A 17,488-nucleotide genomic window follows, 5' to 3' on the forward strand; every position below is an offset into this window, starting at 1 on the left:
TCTCTCTAACACAAACCTGCTTGTGGAGCAGGAACAAAACCCGCTCAAACCCCACATTTCTGCTGTCCCCATCCCCAGGCAGAGGTTTCCCATGGGATTTACTCACTCTGGGCTGCAGAAAGGCTGGAGAAAGCTGCCTTGGTGCGTGCTGCCAGCCACTCCAGGCTCTCGTGCAGGTTGGCCAAGGCTTTGAGGTCGCTGACGTCCCGCAGGATCTCCTGCTGAGGGATCAGCTTGTCTCCCAAATTCCCGATCAAAACTTCGGATTCCTTGCCAAAAGCAGCCCTGAAATGGAAAGCAAAGCCCCCCTGAGGAACGTGGATCAGTTTGTCTCCCAAATTCCCGATCAGCACTTCGGATTCTTTGCCAAAAGCAGCCCTGAAATGGAAAGTGTTGGGAAGGATGAAAGTTTGACAAGAAGGTCTCACAGATATGTGTGCTTGGCAGAAATATTTTTAAATGTGGAGTCTGATGAAGGAATAGAGATGGAAGCAAGTTTTGATATACAAGAAAAGAATTGTTGATAACCAAGGAGGCAAAGGTGTGTTGGTTAGAAGGGGTTTTATGGCTTAGAGCAAAGGATAAACCCACCCAAACAAGAAGATGTTTTTACCAAGCACAAAGACAGCACAGGCAAACAAGGCAGCAAATGGTGCAAGCAGAAAAAAGGGCTCAGAATTTTCCACTGCAAGAAAACTGAAAAACAACTTCTAACTGAAACTGTAATGGACTAACTTTGAGTGACTGGAGAACAGTGACATGAATATGGTAATTACAGTAGTTATGACAGGCTGTAGATAACAGTTCAGGTATAGATTGGTTCTTCTGTATGAAGATGCTCAGCAAAGAAAAGTCCATAATGCATTGTAACCAAAACCAAAGGGGCTCCAGGCCTGCCTGCAGCTGGAGCTGACAGCTGTGGGCACAGCTCTGTCACCCACCACCCTGGGCTGCTGTGACACCTTGGGGACAATAAACTGCATTTTGGATACAATAAACTGCATTTTGGATACAATAAACTGCATTTTGGAAAGCCCCTGGAATCCTACATCTCTCATTTAAACTTTTACAGTGGCGCCCAACGTGGGGCACCATTAGTAAGAGCCTGAATGAGGGAGGTGGGTCTGCAGGCTTGTCTGCAGCTGGAGCTGACAGCTGTGGGCACAGCTCTGTCACCCACCACCCTGGGCTGCTGTGACACCTTGGGTACAATAAACTGCATTTTGGACACAATAAACTGCATTTTGGACACAATAAACTGCATTTTGGATACAATAAACTGCATTTTGGACACAATAAACTGCATTTTGGATACAATAAACTGCATTTTGGAGAGCCACTGGAGTCCCACATCTCTCATTTAAACTTTTACAGTGGCGCCCAACGTGGGGCAGCATTAGTAAGAGCCTGAATGAGGGAGGTGGGTCTGCAGGCTTGTCTGCAGCTGGAGCTGACAGCTGTGGGCACAGCTCTGGCACCCACCACCCTGGGCTGCTGTGACACCTTGGGTACAATAAACTGCATTTTGGATACAATAAACTGCATTTTGGACACAATAAACTGCATTTTGGAGAGCCCCTGGAGTCCCACACCTCTCATTCAGGCTCTTACAGAAAAGCAAACTCCCCCTGCCCCGAGGAATGTGGAATCAGGGACAGCAGGAGACTCTTTTCTGTTAGGAATCTTGGAAGAGAAGTGTCACCCTATTTTCTGAAAAATCCTCTTTGCCCAGGATTTCTTCTCCTGGGAAGTTGAGAAGCCTCAGAGAAAAAGGAAAACAATATTATCTCATTTGCTTCTCCTGTGTTTTGCTGCTTTGGAATGTGGTTGGAGATTGTTTATCCCACAGGTGATGGTTTCATTGGTTTCATGTGAATTGTTTTTAATTAATGACCAATCATGGTCAGGCTGTGTGGGGTTCTGAAGAGAGTCACAAGTTTTCATTATTATCTTTTAGCCTTTTCTCTGTATCCTTTCTGTATTTTTAGTTAGCTTAGTATAGTATTCTTTAATATAATATAGAACATAAAATAATAAATCAGCCTTCTGAGAACACGGACTCAGATTCCTCATTCCTCCTTCATCCTGGGGACCCAGCAAATACCACAGTGAAGAGCAAGTTTTGCTATGAGAAGTAAAATATTGCTTAGTTTTGTGTTGTAAAATTGTATAAACATATGAAATTTAATGATATATGGTATTATTATGAATATTTTCTAAAACTGTCTTTAAATTTTTTAAACAATATTAGTAATATAAGTTGGATCCAAGTTCTTTTCCCTCTCCAAGGCAGAGCTGGGAACATCTTTGGGGTTTATCAGCAGAGGCTGGGTTTGCTTCTCTTCCTCCCCTCACTGCTGTGGTTTGGAACGGAAGGAAATCCAGTTTGGTTTGATCTTACAACTTTTCTCTTTTAGTTTTTAATAAAAAACTTTCAATAAAATTTTATTTTTCTTAATAAAAAACTTTTAATAAAATATTCTTTGTACCCTTTTAAAGTTTTAAACCTACTTTACCTTTTTCCTAATCCTATCTCACAACATGAAAGAAGGACACTAATAATTAACCAATACTAAAGCCAACACATTAGTTAGAAAATTTTAAAATTGAAAAAATCTTGAATTAGCAAACCAAAATCACTACACTCACCAAGCTCTAAAATGGCCCAGCAGGTCCCTCTGGCCCAATCCCAGTGGGATTGGAATAATAATAATAATAATAATAATAATAATAATAATAATAATAATAATAATAATAATAATAATAATAATAATAATAATAATAATATTCTTGCCAATTAATGGAAAATTCTTCTGGTGCCTTCTGACATCTCCTCACTCAGGGGTTAAGACAACAGAATCAATCTCTGTTCACAGGCTGAGGATTATTTTTTGCAAATATTTTTACTGTTTGGATTATTTTTAGTTAAATAAATGAGTTACAGGAAAGCTGGGGAGGGAAGGAAAGCTGGGCATGGATCTCTTTTGCTGCTGGTGAACTTTCAGGATTTGTTTAATTTCCCAATATTCATAAAGAGATGCTGCTGAGTAGTTCCACATCCAAAAAAAGAACATTTCCCAAATTTCATCAGGCTTGAGGCTTCTTTTCCAGGAAGGGATGTGTAGTCCTGCCCTGCTAGCCAAAAAAATAGGGCCCATGAACAGGAAATATTGAAATTTTAAATATCTTAGAGGTTAAATGATAATGAAATGAGCTCCCATTCTCTGCTAACCAAGGAACCCACAGGAGCTGCTTCCCTCTGCAGTGTCCAGGCTGAATTATTCCCAATTCATCAGCAGTGCCAAGAGGAAGAAGCAGCAGCAGCAGTGAAGAAATCTGTTGAAATCATGTTCCTTTGTATTAGGAGAAAAGGCTGCTTAAATGGGAAGAGGATGACAAAAGAAATTGGACAAGCAATTATTAATTTTATTTTGAAGCTTTCAGGAGGGATCTATTCAACCACCACCCATCCTGGAGGAAGTTTCTAAGCCATCAATTGGCTAAATCTGGCCCAGAGCAATTATTAGGATTTAAATTAATGCCACAGGAACTGGGGCTTAGCAGATGATGCTCTGTGCAAACAGAAAAGATCTTTGTCCCAAACCTGGGCTGAAAGAAGCCACAGCACAGGAGCTTTTCCCAGGAAATTCAGCGTGGGTGACTTAAAGTCTTGCCATTGGAACTCCTGTGATCCATTGTCATAAAATACCTCAGTGAATGGCCAGGAGAATGGAATGAATGGAATAAAATGCACATTAGGATGAAAAAGTTGCTTCTGTCAGCATCAGCCATCTGGTTTTGCCTGGCCAGGAATTTTCACTCAGCCAGCAGAGCCCATTGGAGCTTTGCTATCCCAAAATGATGGATCAGGAACCACAGGGAGAGCCAGGAGGGGCTTCCCAGGTGAGGAAATGAAGGATAAATAAGAAAGTACGTGAGGAAATTAAGATAAAAATGAAAGTAGGTGAGGAAATGAAGGATAAAAGTGAAAGAAGGTGAGGGCTGAATCCATGAAATTCAACTCAGGGCCTGCACAGAGACCTCAAGGGCTCCCCCTGCTCCCCTGGGGATGTTTTAAACCCTTGCCCAAGCTGCAAACCCTTCTGTGACCCCACAAATCCCATCCTCTCCAGGCTGCATCTTCCCTGTCACGGCGCTTCCAGGCAGGGAAGGAGGAAAATGACAATCTGGGCAAATTAGACTTGTTATTTTCAACAGCTTCTCCTCCTCCTCCTCCAGTTTTACAGCCAAGTGCCAATCAAGGAAGTGATGAATAGGGATGGGAATGTGCAGCCTTTGGAATCTCACAGGAGCTGAGCCATTCCCAGCGTGCAGGGAAGGGGAATCTGTTCCTTCCAGGCTTTCATGGCATGAAAGGTTGGAACAACCTGGTTTGGGCACACAGAGTTGTCTCCAAAAGAATTCCTGCTGGGAATATTGGGATTTTTCATTTGCTCCCCTGAGTTTAGTTCCTGGAGTTGGGATGGAGGGGAAGCTTCCACCATGGTCGTGGCTTAAATTAAAGATTTCTTTGACAGATTTTGGGAATTAAAGCTTCCTTTGACAGATTTTGGGAATTAAAGATTGCTTTGGCAGATTTTGGGAATTCCTGCCCAGTACACCCAGCTGGCCCCTACTTTAGGTCAGAAAATGCTGCTCCCTTCACCACGTGGGTGACCAGAGCAGCACCAACCAGCAGGACCAGGATTTGTGGGATTCAAACCAATCATTTCCTTCCCCAATCCCAGGCACTTCCCTGAGCTGGATCCCAAAGACAGCTCCCAAATGGCTTTGTCTGAACAGCACAGTGAGCAGAAACTGCACCAGGAAAGGATTAGGTTGGGTATTGGAAAGATTTCTTGCCCCAAAAAGGGCTGCCCAGGGCAGGGGTGCAGTCCCCATCCCTGAGGGATTTAAAATCCATGTGGATGTGGCACTTGGGGACATGGTCAGTGGTGGCCTTGGCAGGGCTGGGAATGGTTGGACTGGATGATCTCCAAAGCCTTTCCCATTTCCCAAATGATTATTCCATGATTCCCCTGTGGACACCACAGCTGTGAAAACACCATAAATCTGTTCCTGCTTTTTGCTGCTGCTCTCCTTGAAACCCTTCCCCAACTTCCCACTCTTGGGGAAGATGAAGCAGGAAAGCCTTATAAATATGATTGTCTGGCAAAAGATTTTGAGAATATGGAAACTGTAAGTGAGATTGAAATGCAAGCAAGCTTTGAGATCCCTCAGTTACTGAACAGCTGGAAAACAATGGTGTGGCTGCTGAAGGTGATCCCCTTTAGATGGAACAACACCCTCTGCTTGCAGACAGGCCCAAGGGTCAGAGCAGACCCTGCCAGCTTGACAGAAGGGGCCCAAAGAGGAGTTTTTAGGGTTTAAAATGTAACACAGTGTGGTGATGTAGTGATTCTTACAGGCTGTATGGAAATGCTATAGGATTTGTATCTTGTACTAGATTGGTTAGTGAGAATTGTAATATTCAACACAGAAGAAGATTTATGGTATTGTAATGGGAACCTTGCACTCTTACCGTTTTTACTCTTTTACCTTTTTTACTCCCTTACTCTCTCACCCTCTCATCCTCTCTCGGGCCTGCTCTGAGCTGTGCCTGGCAGCTCCAGCAGGGCCCTGCACCCAGGCCCTGTGCAATGAACCCCAAATCCCAGCAGGCCCCTGCACCCAGGCCCTGTGCAATAAACCCCAAATCCCAGTAGGGCCCTGCACCCAGGCCCTTTGCAATGAACCCCAAATCCCAGCAGGGCCCTGTGCAATGAACCCCAAATCCCAGCAGGGCCCTGTGCAATAATCCCCAAATCCCAGCAGGCCCCTGCACCCAGGCCCTTTGCAATAATCCCCAAATCCCAGCAGGGCCCTGTGCAATGAACCCCAAATCCCAGCAGGGCCCTGCCCCCAGGCCCTTTGCAATAAACCCCAAGTTCCCAGCCCTGGCTTCAGAGATCTCTCGTCTCTGTCCATCCCTCGACCATCCTACCCCCCATGCTCCGACCTCCCACCATTTTTTACCTTATGAAATCCTCCTCCTCCTCTCTCTTGGGCCTCAGCTGCTTGGGCTGAGCCAGGCTGCTCCAGTTGGGCAGGGATTTCAGGAGCCTGCTGATATCATCGTCCTTGGCCCAGGAGGCGCTGATCACCAGCTTCTCATCCGACTGCACGATGGTCCTGCAGGGACAGCAGCCACAAAGACCTCAGGCAGGAGCAGGTCCTGCTTTTAGGGACATTTGCATTTAATTCTGTGTCATTCATTGCATTCCACATCACACACATGGGGATTGAGCAGTGAGGAAAGGATGCAGAGAGGAATTCCACACATGCAGGGACAGCAACACGGGTGGACAGGGTGGGAAATTCCCTTAAACACACAGCTCCTGATGGACTTTGAGACAATTCTAAGGGAAAAAAGGGCCATTTTCCTAAATTCTGCAAGCCTGGGAATTCAGTTTGGCACCTGGCTGGAGGAGGTCACCCTGCACTGGTGTCTCCATGGATCATTTCCCTCTGGGATCTCAGTGGAGCTCAGCAGCCTCTGCCCATGGTGGGGTCAGTGCCAGGTGGGACCAGCCCAGGACACCTGCCTGGGAGCCACCACCTCCCCCAAAGCTGGCCCAGTCTGGGGACCAGGGCAGAAAGGGAATAAAAGGTCCAGGATTTCTTTCCAAGTCATCCAAAGCATCTCCTGATGGAGATTCCAGCTAAATCCTATGTGGGAAACTGAGTCAGGGACTGCTGCATGTTCCAATGGGGAAGAATTTCCCTGTTTTGTGTTTTTGGCAGGGTAACTGATCTGAATTCCTGACTGGGAATTCCAGGAAACAAACAGGATGCTGTATTTGGAGGAGCCAATCCAGGAGCTTAAAGATTCTCAATTCCACCCCTGCCATGGCAGGGACACCTCCCACCATCCCAGGGGGCTCCAATCCTTCCTTGGCCACTGCAGGGATCAGGGGCAGCCCCAGCTGCTCTGGGAATCCCTTCCCAAAATCCCAGCCCAGGCTCCCTCTCCAGGGAATTCCCTCCATTCCCAGCTCTCCCAGCCTGGCATTGGATCCATCCCCACCCCGACTCCTCTCCAGGAAGGGATTTTGGGCTCTGGGGGCTTCACTGGCAATCTCAGCACTCCAGGAAGGGTCTCCCTTCCCTTTGCCATCCCCAACTTCCATAAAAACCCCTGGGGATGGATTCTGAGTGTCCCAAATGCCAGAATGGTTTGGGTGGGAAGGGCCCTTCAAGCCCATCCCATTCCAAGCCCACCATCCCAGGCTGCTCCAGCCTGGCCTTGGGCACTGCAGGGATCAGGGGCAGCCCCAGCTGCTCTGGCAATGCCAGCCCAGGCAGGAATTGCTCATTGCCAAGATGCCACCCATGGCTGCCCTCTGGCAGTAGGAGCCATTCCCTGGGTGCTGTCCCTGCAGGCCTTGTCCCCAGTCCCTCTGCAGCTCTCCTGGAGCCCCTGCAGGCCCTGCCCTGTGCTGGCAGCTCTGCCTGGAGCCTTCCCTGCTCCAGGGGAACATTCCCAGCTCTCCCTGGAGCCTTCCCTGCTCCAGGGGAACATTCCCAGCTCTCCCTGGAGCCTTCCCTGCTCCAGGGAACATTCCCAGCTCTCCCTGGATCCCTCCCTGCTCCAGGGGAACATTCCCAGCTCTCCCTGGATCCCTCCCTGCTCCAGGGAACATTCCCAGCTCTCCCTGGAGCCTTCCCTGCTCCAGGGGAACATTCCCAGCTCTCCCTGGAGCCTTCCCTGCTCCAGGGAACATTCCCAGCTCTCCCTGGATCCCTCCCTGCTCCAGGGGAACATTCCCAGCTCTCCCTGGATCCCTCCCTGCTCCAGGGAACATTCCCAGCTCTCCCTGGATCCCTCCCTGCTCCAGGGGAACATTCCCAGCTCTCCCGGGCTGGAATGCTGAGCTAACAGAGGCACCCCCACACCCCCTGACAGGGACCTGGCAGAGCCATTCCCGCCACACTGTCCCATCTCCAGGCTGGAATTCTGGGGCAGAGATGAGGTGCCAGCAGCATTCAGGTGGGGATTCGGAGAATAAATAGAAATAAAAACAACACCACCCCAAGAATCTGCGTTTTGCAAAGGAAAACAGCGAGAAAGGAGCCAGCTCTGATCCATCCTGAGGAGAACAGCTCATTTCTCATCCCACCCTTTCCCCATCCACCAGGAAAACAAGCTCAGCTCAGGAAGCACACAGGATTTGTGAAAACGAATTTGTCACATGCGCTTACAAACAAATTTTCCTTCCCTCTGAGTTTCACGTTCAATCTGTCACACACAAAAGGCTGAGTTTTGTTTCCAGCCACACAAGACCTCAACAATCCTGTTTGGCCTTCTGCTGCTGGGAGGGAGGTGGTGTTTTTCCACTCAGGAGAGGAAAAAAATAATTTTTAAAAAGTTATTTTATTTTGCACCCTGGTGAAAACTGAGGGGGGATAAAAGAGCTCCATCAGCAGCTCTGACATCTGAGATGGAAAAAGGGGTTTGATGCTATCTGGGCATTGCTGTGCCAAGGCAAGACAACTGTTCCAGGAACACATCAGCCAGGGCTTTGTCCTCTGCACATTTAAATGGCTGCAGTAATACTCTCCTTCCCTTGGGAGTCTATTTCACACTTGAACAAATCCAGCTCTTGGATAAAGAAACTCCTGATACCGAGCTGGTGTTTTATTTTCCTCAATTTCATCCCATTACTCCCCGTTATTTCCCTCTCAGCTCAGCTCAGCTCTCTCCACGTCCACCGTTTGCTCTCTTCAATTATTTCCAGCCTTATCGTGGCCCCTCAGACACCCAGGGCTCCAGGGCATCTTTGGGAGGGTCCTGATGGAGTCACACAGAGCCACTCTCTGTTTTTTCTCCACAAAATCCCAATCATTTGTGGAGTCAGTGCTGGGGAGGAGGATGGGATGCTATGACACACTAAAAACTCAGCCTTTTCCAGGGTTGGAGTTTTCCAAGAGCCTGATCCACAATTCCTGCTTTCCTCACCTTTCAGTGGTGCCCATGATTTACACAGAGTATGTAACAGAGAGTTACACTCTTTGTTCTATGATCCTTATTGTCCTCAAAATCCCAATTGTTTGTGGAGTCAGTGCTGGGAGGATGTTGGGATGCTCTGACAAGCTGCAAACTCAGCCTTTTCCAGGGTCAGAGTTTTCCAAAAGCCTAATCGAGGATTCCTGCTCTCCCCACCCTCTGGTGATGCCCATGAGTAACACAGAGCCACCTCTCTGTTTTATGGCCCTTATTGTCCTCAAAATCCCAATTGTTTGTGGAGTCAGTGCTGGGGAGGAGATGAGGATGTTGGGATGCTCTGACAAGCTGCAAACTCAGTCTTTCCAGGGTAAGAGTTTTCCAAGAGCCTAATCCACAATTCCTGCTTTCCCCACCTTTTGGTGGTGCCCATGCATTACACAGAGCCACTCTGTTTTATGATCATTATCCTCAAAATCCCAATTGTTTGTGCAGTCAGTGCTGGGGAGGAGATGGGGATGCCCTGACAAGCTGCAAACTCAGCTTTTTCCAGGGTCAGAGTTTTCCAGGAGCCTAATTCAGGATTCCTGCTTTCCTCACTTTTTGATGGCGCCCATGCATTACACAGAGCCACACTGTTTTATCATAATTATCCTCAAAATCCCAATTGTTTGTGGAGTCCATGCTGGGGAGGATGTTGGATGCTCTGACAAGCTGCAAACTCAGCATTTTCCAGGGTTAGAGTTTTCCAAAAGCCTAATCGAGGATTCCTGCTCTCCCCACCCTCTGGTGATGCCCATGAGTAACACAGAGCCACCTCTCTGTTTTATGGTCCTTATTGTCCTCAAAATCCCAATTGTTTGGGGAGTCAGTGCTGGGGAGGAGATGAGGAGGATGTTGGGATGCTCTGACAAGCTGCAAACTCAGCTTTTTCCAGGGTCAGAGTTTCCCAAAAGCCTAATTCAGGATTCCTGCTTTCCTCGCTTTTTGATGGCGCCCATGCATTACACATTATGTTTTATCATAATTATCCTCAAAATCCCAATTGTTTGTGGAGTCCATGCTGGGGAGGATGTTGGATGCTCTGACAAGCTTCAAACTCAGCCCGATGTCCTTCTTATGCAGGGTCAGAATTTTCCAAGAGCCTAATCCAGGATTCCTGCTCTCCTCACTTTTTGATGGCGCCCATGAGTTCCACAGAGCCACTCTCTGTTTTATGATCATTATCCTCAAAATCCCAATTATTTGTGGAGTCAGTGCTGGGGAGAAGATGGGGATGCTCTGACAAGCTGCAAACTCAGCATTTTCCAGGGTTAGAGTTTTCCAGGAGCCTAATCCAGGATTCCTGCTTTCCTCACCTTTTGGTGGTACCCATGGGTTCATGGAATCCTGGAATGGTTTGGGTGGGAAAGGACACTAAATCCCATCCCACCCCACCCCTGCCATAGCAGGGACACCTCCCACTGTCCCAGGTGCTCCCAGCTCTGTCCAACCTTTCCTTGGACATTCCAGGGATCCATGGATCCACAGAAACCAGCAAGCTCCAAAGTAATCCATGGAGCAGCCCCAGCACTGCCTGGATCCCCTGGAATTACACCCCCACTCCTTCCCAGAGCTCCAACACCTCCCGATTTTTATCGATGTTGGTTTTACCCCAACCACCCCCTCATCAGGAAGATGCTGAAGAGGGTGGAACATCCCCAATCTCTGTTGGACACCCAGCTTTTCCCAACTCCTTTTTCCCACTTTTTCTTCCCAGCCTCTCAGCCTGTGTTCCCCCTCCGTACCTTCAATCCAGTTTGTGTCCTTGAGTGAATTATCCCAGGACAAGCTCAAAACTCTTCCTTCCAGCCCCACTCCCCCCAATCCCAAACTCCTCCATGATTTTCCTGCTGCTGCCACAGGGAGCTGACCCTGCCTGGATCCAAGCTGCTCCATCCTCCCCAGGACAGAGGGAGGAAAAATGATGGGAAAAAAACCCCTTTTATTGTGGAGCAGACACCATAAAATATGGAATATCAGTCTGGGACAGCTGTCATGGATACATCTTTCCCAAAATCTTTCCCATTCCCAGCCTGCTGGTGAGGGACAAACAGCCTTGATGGCCAAAATCCTGGTGTGTCACACCTTCCCAGGTACCAATCCTGCACTCTGAGGAACCATTTATCTTATGGGAACACCCCTGGACACAGCTGGGGGCCTTGGATTTCCAGCAGGAAACATCTGGAAGCCACAGGGGCTAACGGGGCTCCTCTGCCTTGTGCCAGGTGGGTTTTTGGATGATTTTCCCCTCTTCCCACAGCCAAGCTGACGTTTTGTGCTGCCAAGGGTTAAAAAGCAGCTGGGCCAGGCATCCACAGCCTGAGGGAAAACCCCTGCCCCAAAAAAAGAGTAAAAAAGGCAACTTAAACCCCAAAAGTTCATGCAAGATGCCACTAAGAAGCAGCAGTAAAAGCATTTCCTGGAAAATTAAAAATTCCTGATTGTGGCTGAATGAATCTGCTCTTTCTCAGTAAAAATGAGCTTAGATTTATTTTGCCTGCCTGGAAAGCAAAAGAGGTTTCTTTTCTTCACCGTTTTGAGTGACCCAAGCCCAGTTATTTCCCTTTTTCCCCCCCAGTTTAGCTGAGAGAGTTCAGCCAAAGGAGGTTGGTCAAGCTGCCTCCATAGAGGGAGCTGAGCACCTCCAGAGGATTTAATCACTATTTAACTCCCTGAACCACATTTTGGTGATGCCCATCTCTTTTTAAGACTAAAAAGACTCATTTGGGTGAGGGATTCCTTGACTCAGAGCCTTCAGAGAGGTTCCAAAATGAACAAGGTGAGGATGAAGAAGGGGGTGGACACACAAGACAGAGCTTAGAGTGGACAACAAAATAAAAACATTCAACTTCAACGTGGACATGAATCATTCTGGCAAATTTACATAAAAAAACATGGAAACAGATGAATTTTTGCATTTGAGGCAGCAAATTTTGTCAGAGAAGGGCTCATGTTGAGGGCAGCAATTGTGAACTGGGCAGGTTTCTCCTTTCAGTATCTCCAAAAATCCCACAAAAATGGTTTTGTACTCAGGTTTTTAACAACATAAAATGGTTTTTCACTCTGGAGCTGAGCTGCTCTCCTGGAAATCTGCTGGAGACGGGGGTTGGACACGACTGGGGAGTGCTGCCAGCATGGCAGGAGGTTTGGGGGCTCCATCTCCCATTTTATTTGCATTTTCAGCCCCAGCTCCTCGTCAATTAGTCAGAAATCAGCGCTGACGTTTGTAAACAGTTCGGGTGGCAAACTGGAATGGGAATTTTGGACAGAAATGCGATTTGCAGGAGGCGCCTCACCTACGCCGGACTCCCAAAATTCGTCAGCAATTAACACACGAGAGCTGCTAATTATAGGAGTGTCCAAGCCCATCCAGCCCCCTTGGGTTTCGTGTTTTTCTTTTTAAATCCCTGGAAAACACGAGCCAAAGGGAGCTCAGACATGAACAATCTCAGCTGTGCATTTCCCAGTGCTGACGTCCTTCCCGAGCTGTTCCTGCCTGGAGGAGCCTCCCTTTGGATGCTTTTGCACCCACATTTGCTCACATTCCCCCTGAAGGAATAAAAACACCTCTCTGCCTTCCCAAATTCTCACTCTTTGCCATCCCAAGAGCAGATTTGCTGGATGGAATCGACTCCCAGCTCCAAGGAGTTCATCGTGATTTTAAGGAACTGTAAATAATCCTGACTCCACCACTCTTGGGATCTCTGCTGCTCAGAGTGACCCTGAGATGTCTCAGAAAGTCTCTTTTCTCAGCCCAGCACTTGAAGAAGGAGTCAGAGCTCTTCTGTTCTCATTCTCAAGGTTGTTTATTATTTTTTATCTATAAAATTCTCTCTCTGGCCTGCTGAGATCTGTCCAGCAGGTCAGACAGAGGCACACTGACCACCATGGGGTGGTGTCAATATTTTATACTAAAAACTACGTGTACAATATTTACCATAACTTCCCAATACCCATCACCTGTGTTAGACAGTGAGCTTCTACCCTAAACCAATCCAAAAGTGCCACTGTCACCCAGGAGATGGAGGCCAAGAAGAAGAAGGAGAAAGGCTGGACACACACAGATTCCTCCATCTTGCCTCCTGAACCCCCATTCTAAAAACCCCAAAAAATCCATTTTTCACCCTGTGACAAACTAAATATTATTCTTCTTAGAGTTTGGTCTAAGTCTTTCTAATTTCAGCTAGCAGATCCTTATACAAGGTCGGCAATTTTTTTCCATGGGTCAAAATCAAAGTCACAGGTGCCTTGGGCTCTGTGCCAGGGTCTCTGAGCCCCCTGGAGGGGTTTGGGCCATCCAGGACAGCCAGAGGGATGCCCTGGGTTCTGCCCACATCAGGATTTCCCCATGCCAGCAGCGCAGGGAGAGCCCTGGAGCAGAGGGCAGGGCTGTGCGGAGCCCAGATCCCTGCAGAGGGCACAACATCCTCGCGGATGGAGGAGGAGCTGCTCCGCTCCCCTGCATCCCCGGGATGGATCCGGGTTTCTATTTCAGTCCTTTGCCAGCAGCAAAACCAGAACGTTTCCTGTTTTCTCCCCTCTCGCTGCAATCAGGAGATGGCCAAATTAGCGTTGTCCTAATTAGCCCTCAGCAGGTGCCAAAGCCAGGAATGGCAAAGGAAGGAAGGAAGGAGCGTCGAGTTCAAGCCAAACAAATCAAATCCATTGTCTGGCTCCGGGCAGGGAAGTTTTGGGTGAAAAAAGCAGGATTTTGGACAATGGCACATGAGCAGTTCTTGATTTAGGGGGGTGTTCAGGCAAAGTTTAGCCTCTGCTCATTGCTATTGTCAATAATAACAATAATAATGATGATGATGAGCCTCTGTTTGCTGGATGAAGTTTTCCCTGAATAAAATCAGGCAATGGGAAGTAATTTCTTGGTCAGGAAGCACGAGGGCTTTTTCAGGCTCAACAGCCACGGAGGGGATGATGTAGAGCAGCTATTCCAGCCCACATTCCTGCAGCATCTTGCAGTGGTTTTTAATGGGATTATTTATCCTCATGGGATGAGGCACAACCCTGGTTTCCCTGTCCAGGCGCACTGTTTTACAGATGGATAACTGGGGTGTCCTCCGAAGTTATTTATTAATATAAATATATTTATATTTATAAATAGGAAAAATTATTAAATCTCTGATAAATCAAGTACTTGAAGGGTTTAAACCAAACATGTCCATGGCCAATGGGTGCCTTGATTTTCTGTGCTTTGGTTGGGGAATGTTAGGGGTGGATGATCCCAAAATGCCGGTGGGACAAGCACAGAGCATTTGGTGACTCCCTGCCAGTTTACAGAATTGTTTTGGGAAACTTCCACCAAACCCAGTGTGTGGATTCCTGTGGTTACTGATTCCCAAAATCACGAACCATTTAGGTTGGAAAAGACCTCTGGGATGGAATCCAACCATTCCCAGCCCTGCCAAGGACACCCATGTCCCCAAGTGCCACATCCACAGGGCTTTAAATCCCCTCAGAGACAGGGACTCCACTCCTGACCTGGGCAGCTCCTTCCAATGCCTGACCAACGTTTCACGGAAGAAATTTTTCCTATTTTCCAATCTAAATCTCTCCTGGTGCAACTTATGCCTATTTCCTCTCATCCCAAAATTCCTAAATTGCCATGAGACCTGAACACCCAAATCTCAATAGAATGAATTCAAATAAAGCTGAATTCCTTGCAAATGTTCAAATGAAGAACCTGAATTACTTTACCAGAGAGCAGAAGGCACATTCAGCCATTTATTTTGAAAGAGGACACTTCAGACTCTCAGTGGCCAACTCGAGGTCACCTTTTATCATGGAATTATGGAATGGATCTGGAAAATCATCTCATTCCACCCCTGCCATGGGCAGGGACACTTTCTACCATCCCAGGCTGCTCCAGCCCCAGTGTCCAACCTTGGCCATTGCAGGGATCAGGGGCAGCCCCAGCTGCTCTGGGAATCCCTTCCCAAAATCCCAGCCCAGGCTCCCTCTCCAGGGAATTCCCTCCATTCCCAGCTCTCCCAGCCTGGCATTGGATCCATCCCCACCCCGACTCCTCTCCAGGAAGGAATTTTGGGCTCTGGGGGCTTCACTGGCAATCTCAGCACTCCAGGAAGGGTCTCCCTTCCCTTTGCCATCCCCAACTTCCATAAAAACCCCTGGGGATGGATTCTGAGTGTCCCAAATGCCAGAATGGTTTGGGTGGGAAGGGCCCTTCAAGCCCATCCCATTCCAAGCCCACCATGCCAGGCTGCTCCAGCCTGGCCTTGGGCACTGCAGGGATCAGGGGCAGCCCCAGCTGCTCTGGCAATGCCAGCCCAGGCAGGAATTGCTCATTGCCAAGATGCCACCCATGGCTGCCCTCTGGCAGTGGGAGCCATTCCCTGGGTGCTGTCCCTGCAGGCCTTGTCCCCAGTCCCTCTGCAGCTCTCCTGGAGCCCCTGCAGGCCCTGTAAGGTCTCATCCTGGCTGCCTAAGGGAAGAACTGGAGTAATCCCTAAGCTCTACCACCACTGCCATCCACACCTCAAAACCCTAAACCACTCTGTGATCTGGAGAAATCCACTGGGAAATCACAACACCCCATATTCCACCGATCATTATTCCAGCTTTTTTATCCCTAGAAGGAAACACCCTTGACCACCCCAGCAGAGACAATTCAAGAACAAACTCCTGGCCTCTCCTGGCAGGACAGCTGTGTTAGGCTGGAAATAGGTGTGTGTATTCTGCTCCTATTGGTGGGGCAGTTCTCTCTGTCCATGGGGCAGTTTTTTCTTTATCTCTCCCACAGCCACCCCTCCCTCCAGGAGATCTCTGCTGTCCATGGCCACTGAGTGTCCCTGCAGGGCTGATCCAATCCCAGCATCCCATGGGGAGATGCTCCGCCCAGGGGAGGAGCCAAGCATTCCTACCTGGATCCAATCTGAGCCTGGCACAGCACAGCAGCCTTTGCCCCCTGCATTGCCAGAGGAGCAGCTTTCTGCTGCCCTGCATGGCCAGAGGGAGCCCAGGCCCATCTGCAGCAGCCCTGGAGCTGCAGAGGAAAACTCCCCCCTTGTGCAGGATCCCTGCTGCAGCAGAGCCACAGCTGGCACTGCAGGAGGGCTGAGCCCCCATGGGATGGGGCTGGGACACCACCCTGACACACAGGGGGCAGGGACTGCTCTCACTCTGGCTGTGGGTTTTGGAATTTTTTTGTACTATTGCATTTGTATTTTTAATTTTCCTAGTAAAGAATTTTCCTATTCTTGCTCCCATCTTTTCCTGGTAAAGAACTATTACCATATATTTCCCTGTTAAAGAACTGTTATTCGTGCTCCCATTTCTTTGCCTGAGAGCCCCTTAATTTCAAATTTATAATAATTCAGAGGGAGGGGGTTTGTATTTTCCATTTCAGGGGAGGCTCCTGCCCTCCTTAGCAGACACCTGGCTTTTCAAACCAAGACAACAGTCAAGCCCAAACAGTAGTGAGAGGAACAATGGATTTGTCATTCCAAACAAGCTGTGGGTCTGCTGGTGGATAAAACCAGCACTGGGAGATAAAAGAAACAATGGGAAGGATTCCACTGATTGATGAATGGAAAAAAGATATTTGCTTTTACAAATAAACTTTAGGTTTGCTGATAAATGAAATTAGACATTGGGAGATGAAAGAAACAATGGGGAAGAAAACAACCTAAATTCCATAAGAATTAAAAATGAAAAGAGAGGGTTATACATTAGAGGGAAATCTCTGGTATCAGGTGGTTTGGGAAGTCTGAGCCTCTCAAGTACCTCAGAAATGGGGAAAAAGAGAAGAGAAAAGCAGCTGGGAAATTGGAATAAAAGGGAGCTGCATCCTCCAAAAATTTGAGATCCCAGGGGAATGCCCCATGGCCTCTCCCTTTATTAGATAATAATATAATAAATTTGTTGTCATCTTATTACAAAAGTTCCATACCTCCTTGATGATTTCTCATGGACAGCTCCTCACAGCACAGCCAACAAACTCCAAATCTCTCCTCAGCCAGCTCACCCACTCTTTTACAGCACTCATCCTTATTGGACACAGCTGTGGCCTGTTAAGAGCAGGCCTGTTCCTAATCTGTGGTGATTTGTACAGCTGCAACTCCTCAGGTGTGAGACTGCCTTCTGCACTATCTTTTCTTACATTCTATCCCTCCACAAATATTAATAATACAATTTATATAAAAGATATTTATTTCTATAAATATATATTTTATATATTATTTATATTTTATAAATATAATATAATATAATATAATATAATATAATATAATATAATATAATATAATATAATATAATATAATATAATATAATATAATATAATATATTCATAGATTATTTATATATTATATATTATATATTATATCCTATATTTATTTTAATATAAATATATATTTATTCCTATTGGTATATATTTATATAATTAAAATTCTACAATTTTTATTTATAATATAA

General features: G+C 47.2%; 1 protein-coding gene across 1 annotated transcript in view; it reads right to left on the reverse strand.

Moving 5' to 3' along the window:
* The window catches only part of EXOC4 (exocyst complex component 4), a 438,637-nt gene that overhangs the window by 80,355 nt on the left and 340,794 nt on the right, over positions 1–17,488 (reverse strand). The window contains exons 13-14 of the mRNA XM_074538663.1: positions 6,037–6,192; positions 107–285 (exon numbers count right to left, since the gene is read on the reverse strand). Coding sequence (XP_074394764.1) covers positions 107–285; positions 6,037–6,192 — 335 coding nt within the window. The remainder of the gene's footprint in view (positions 1–106; positions 286–6,036; positions 6,193–17,488) is intronic.

The sequence above is a fragment of the Zonotrichia albicollis genome, chromosome 4 (genome assembly GCF_047830755.1).
Source record: "Zonotrichia albicollis isolate bZonAlb1 chromosome 4, bZonAlb1.hap1, whole genome shotgun sequence".
NCBI lineage: Eukaryota > Metazoa > Chordata > Aves > Passeriformes > Passerellidae > Zonotrichia > Zonotrichia albicollis.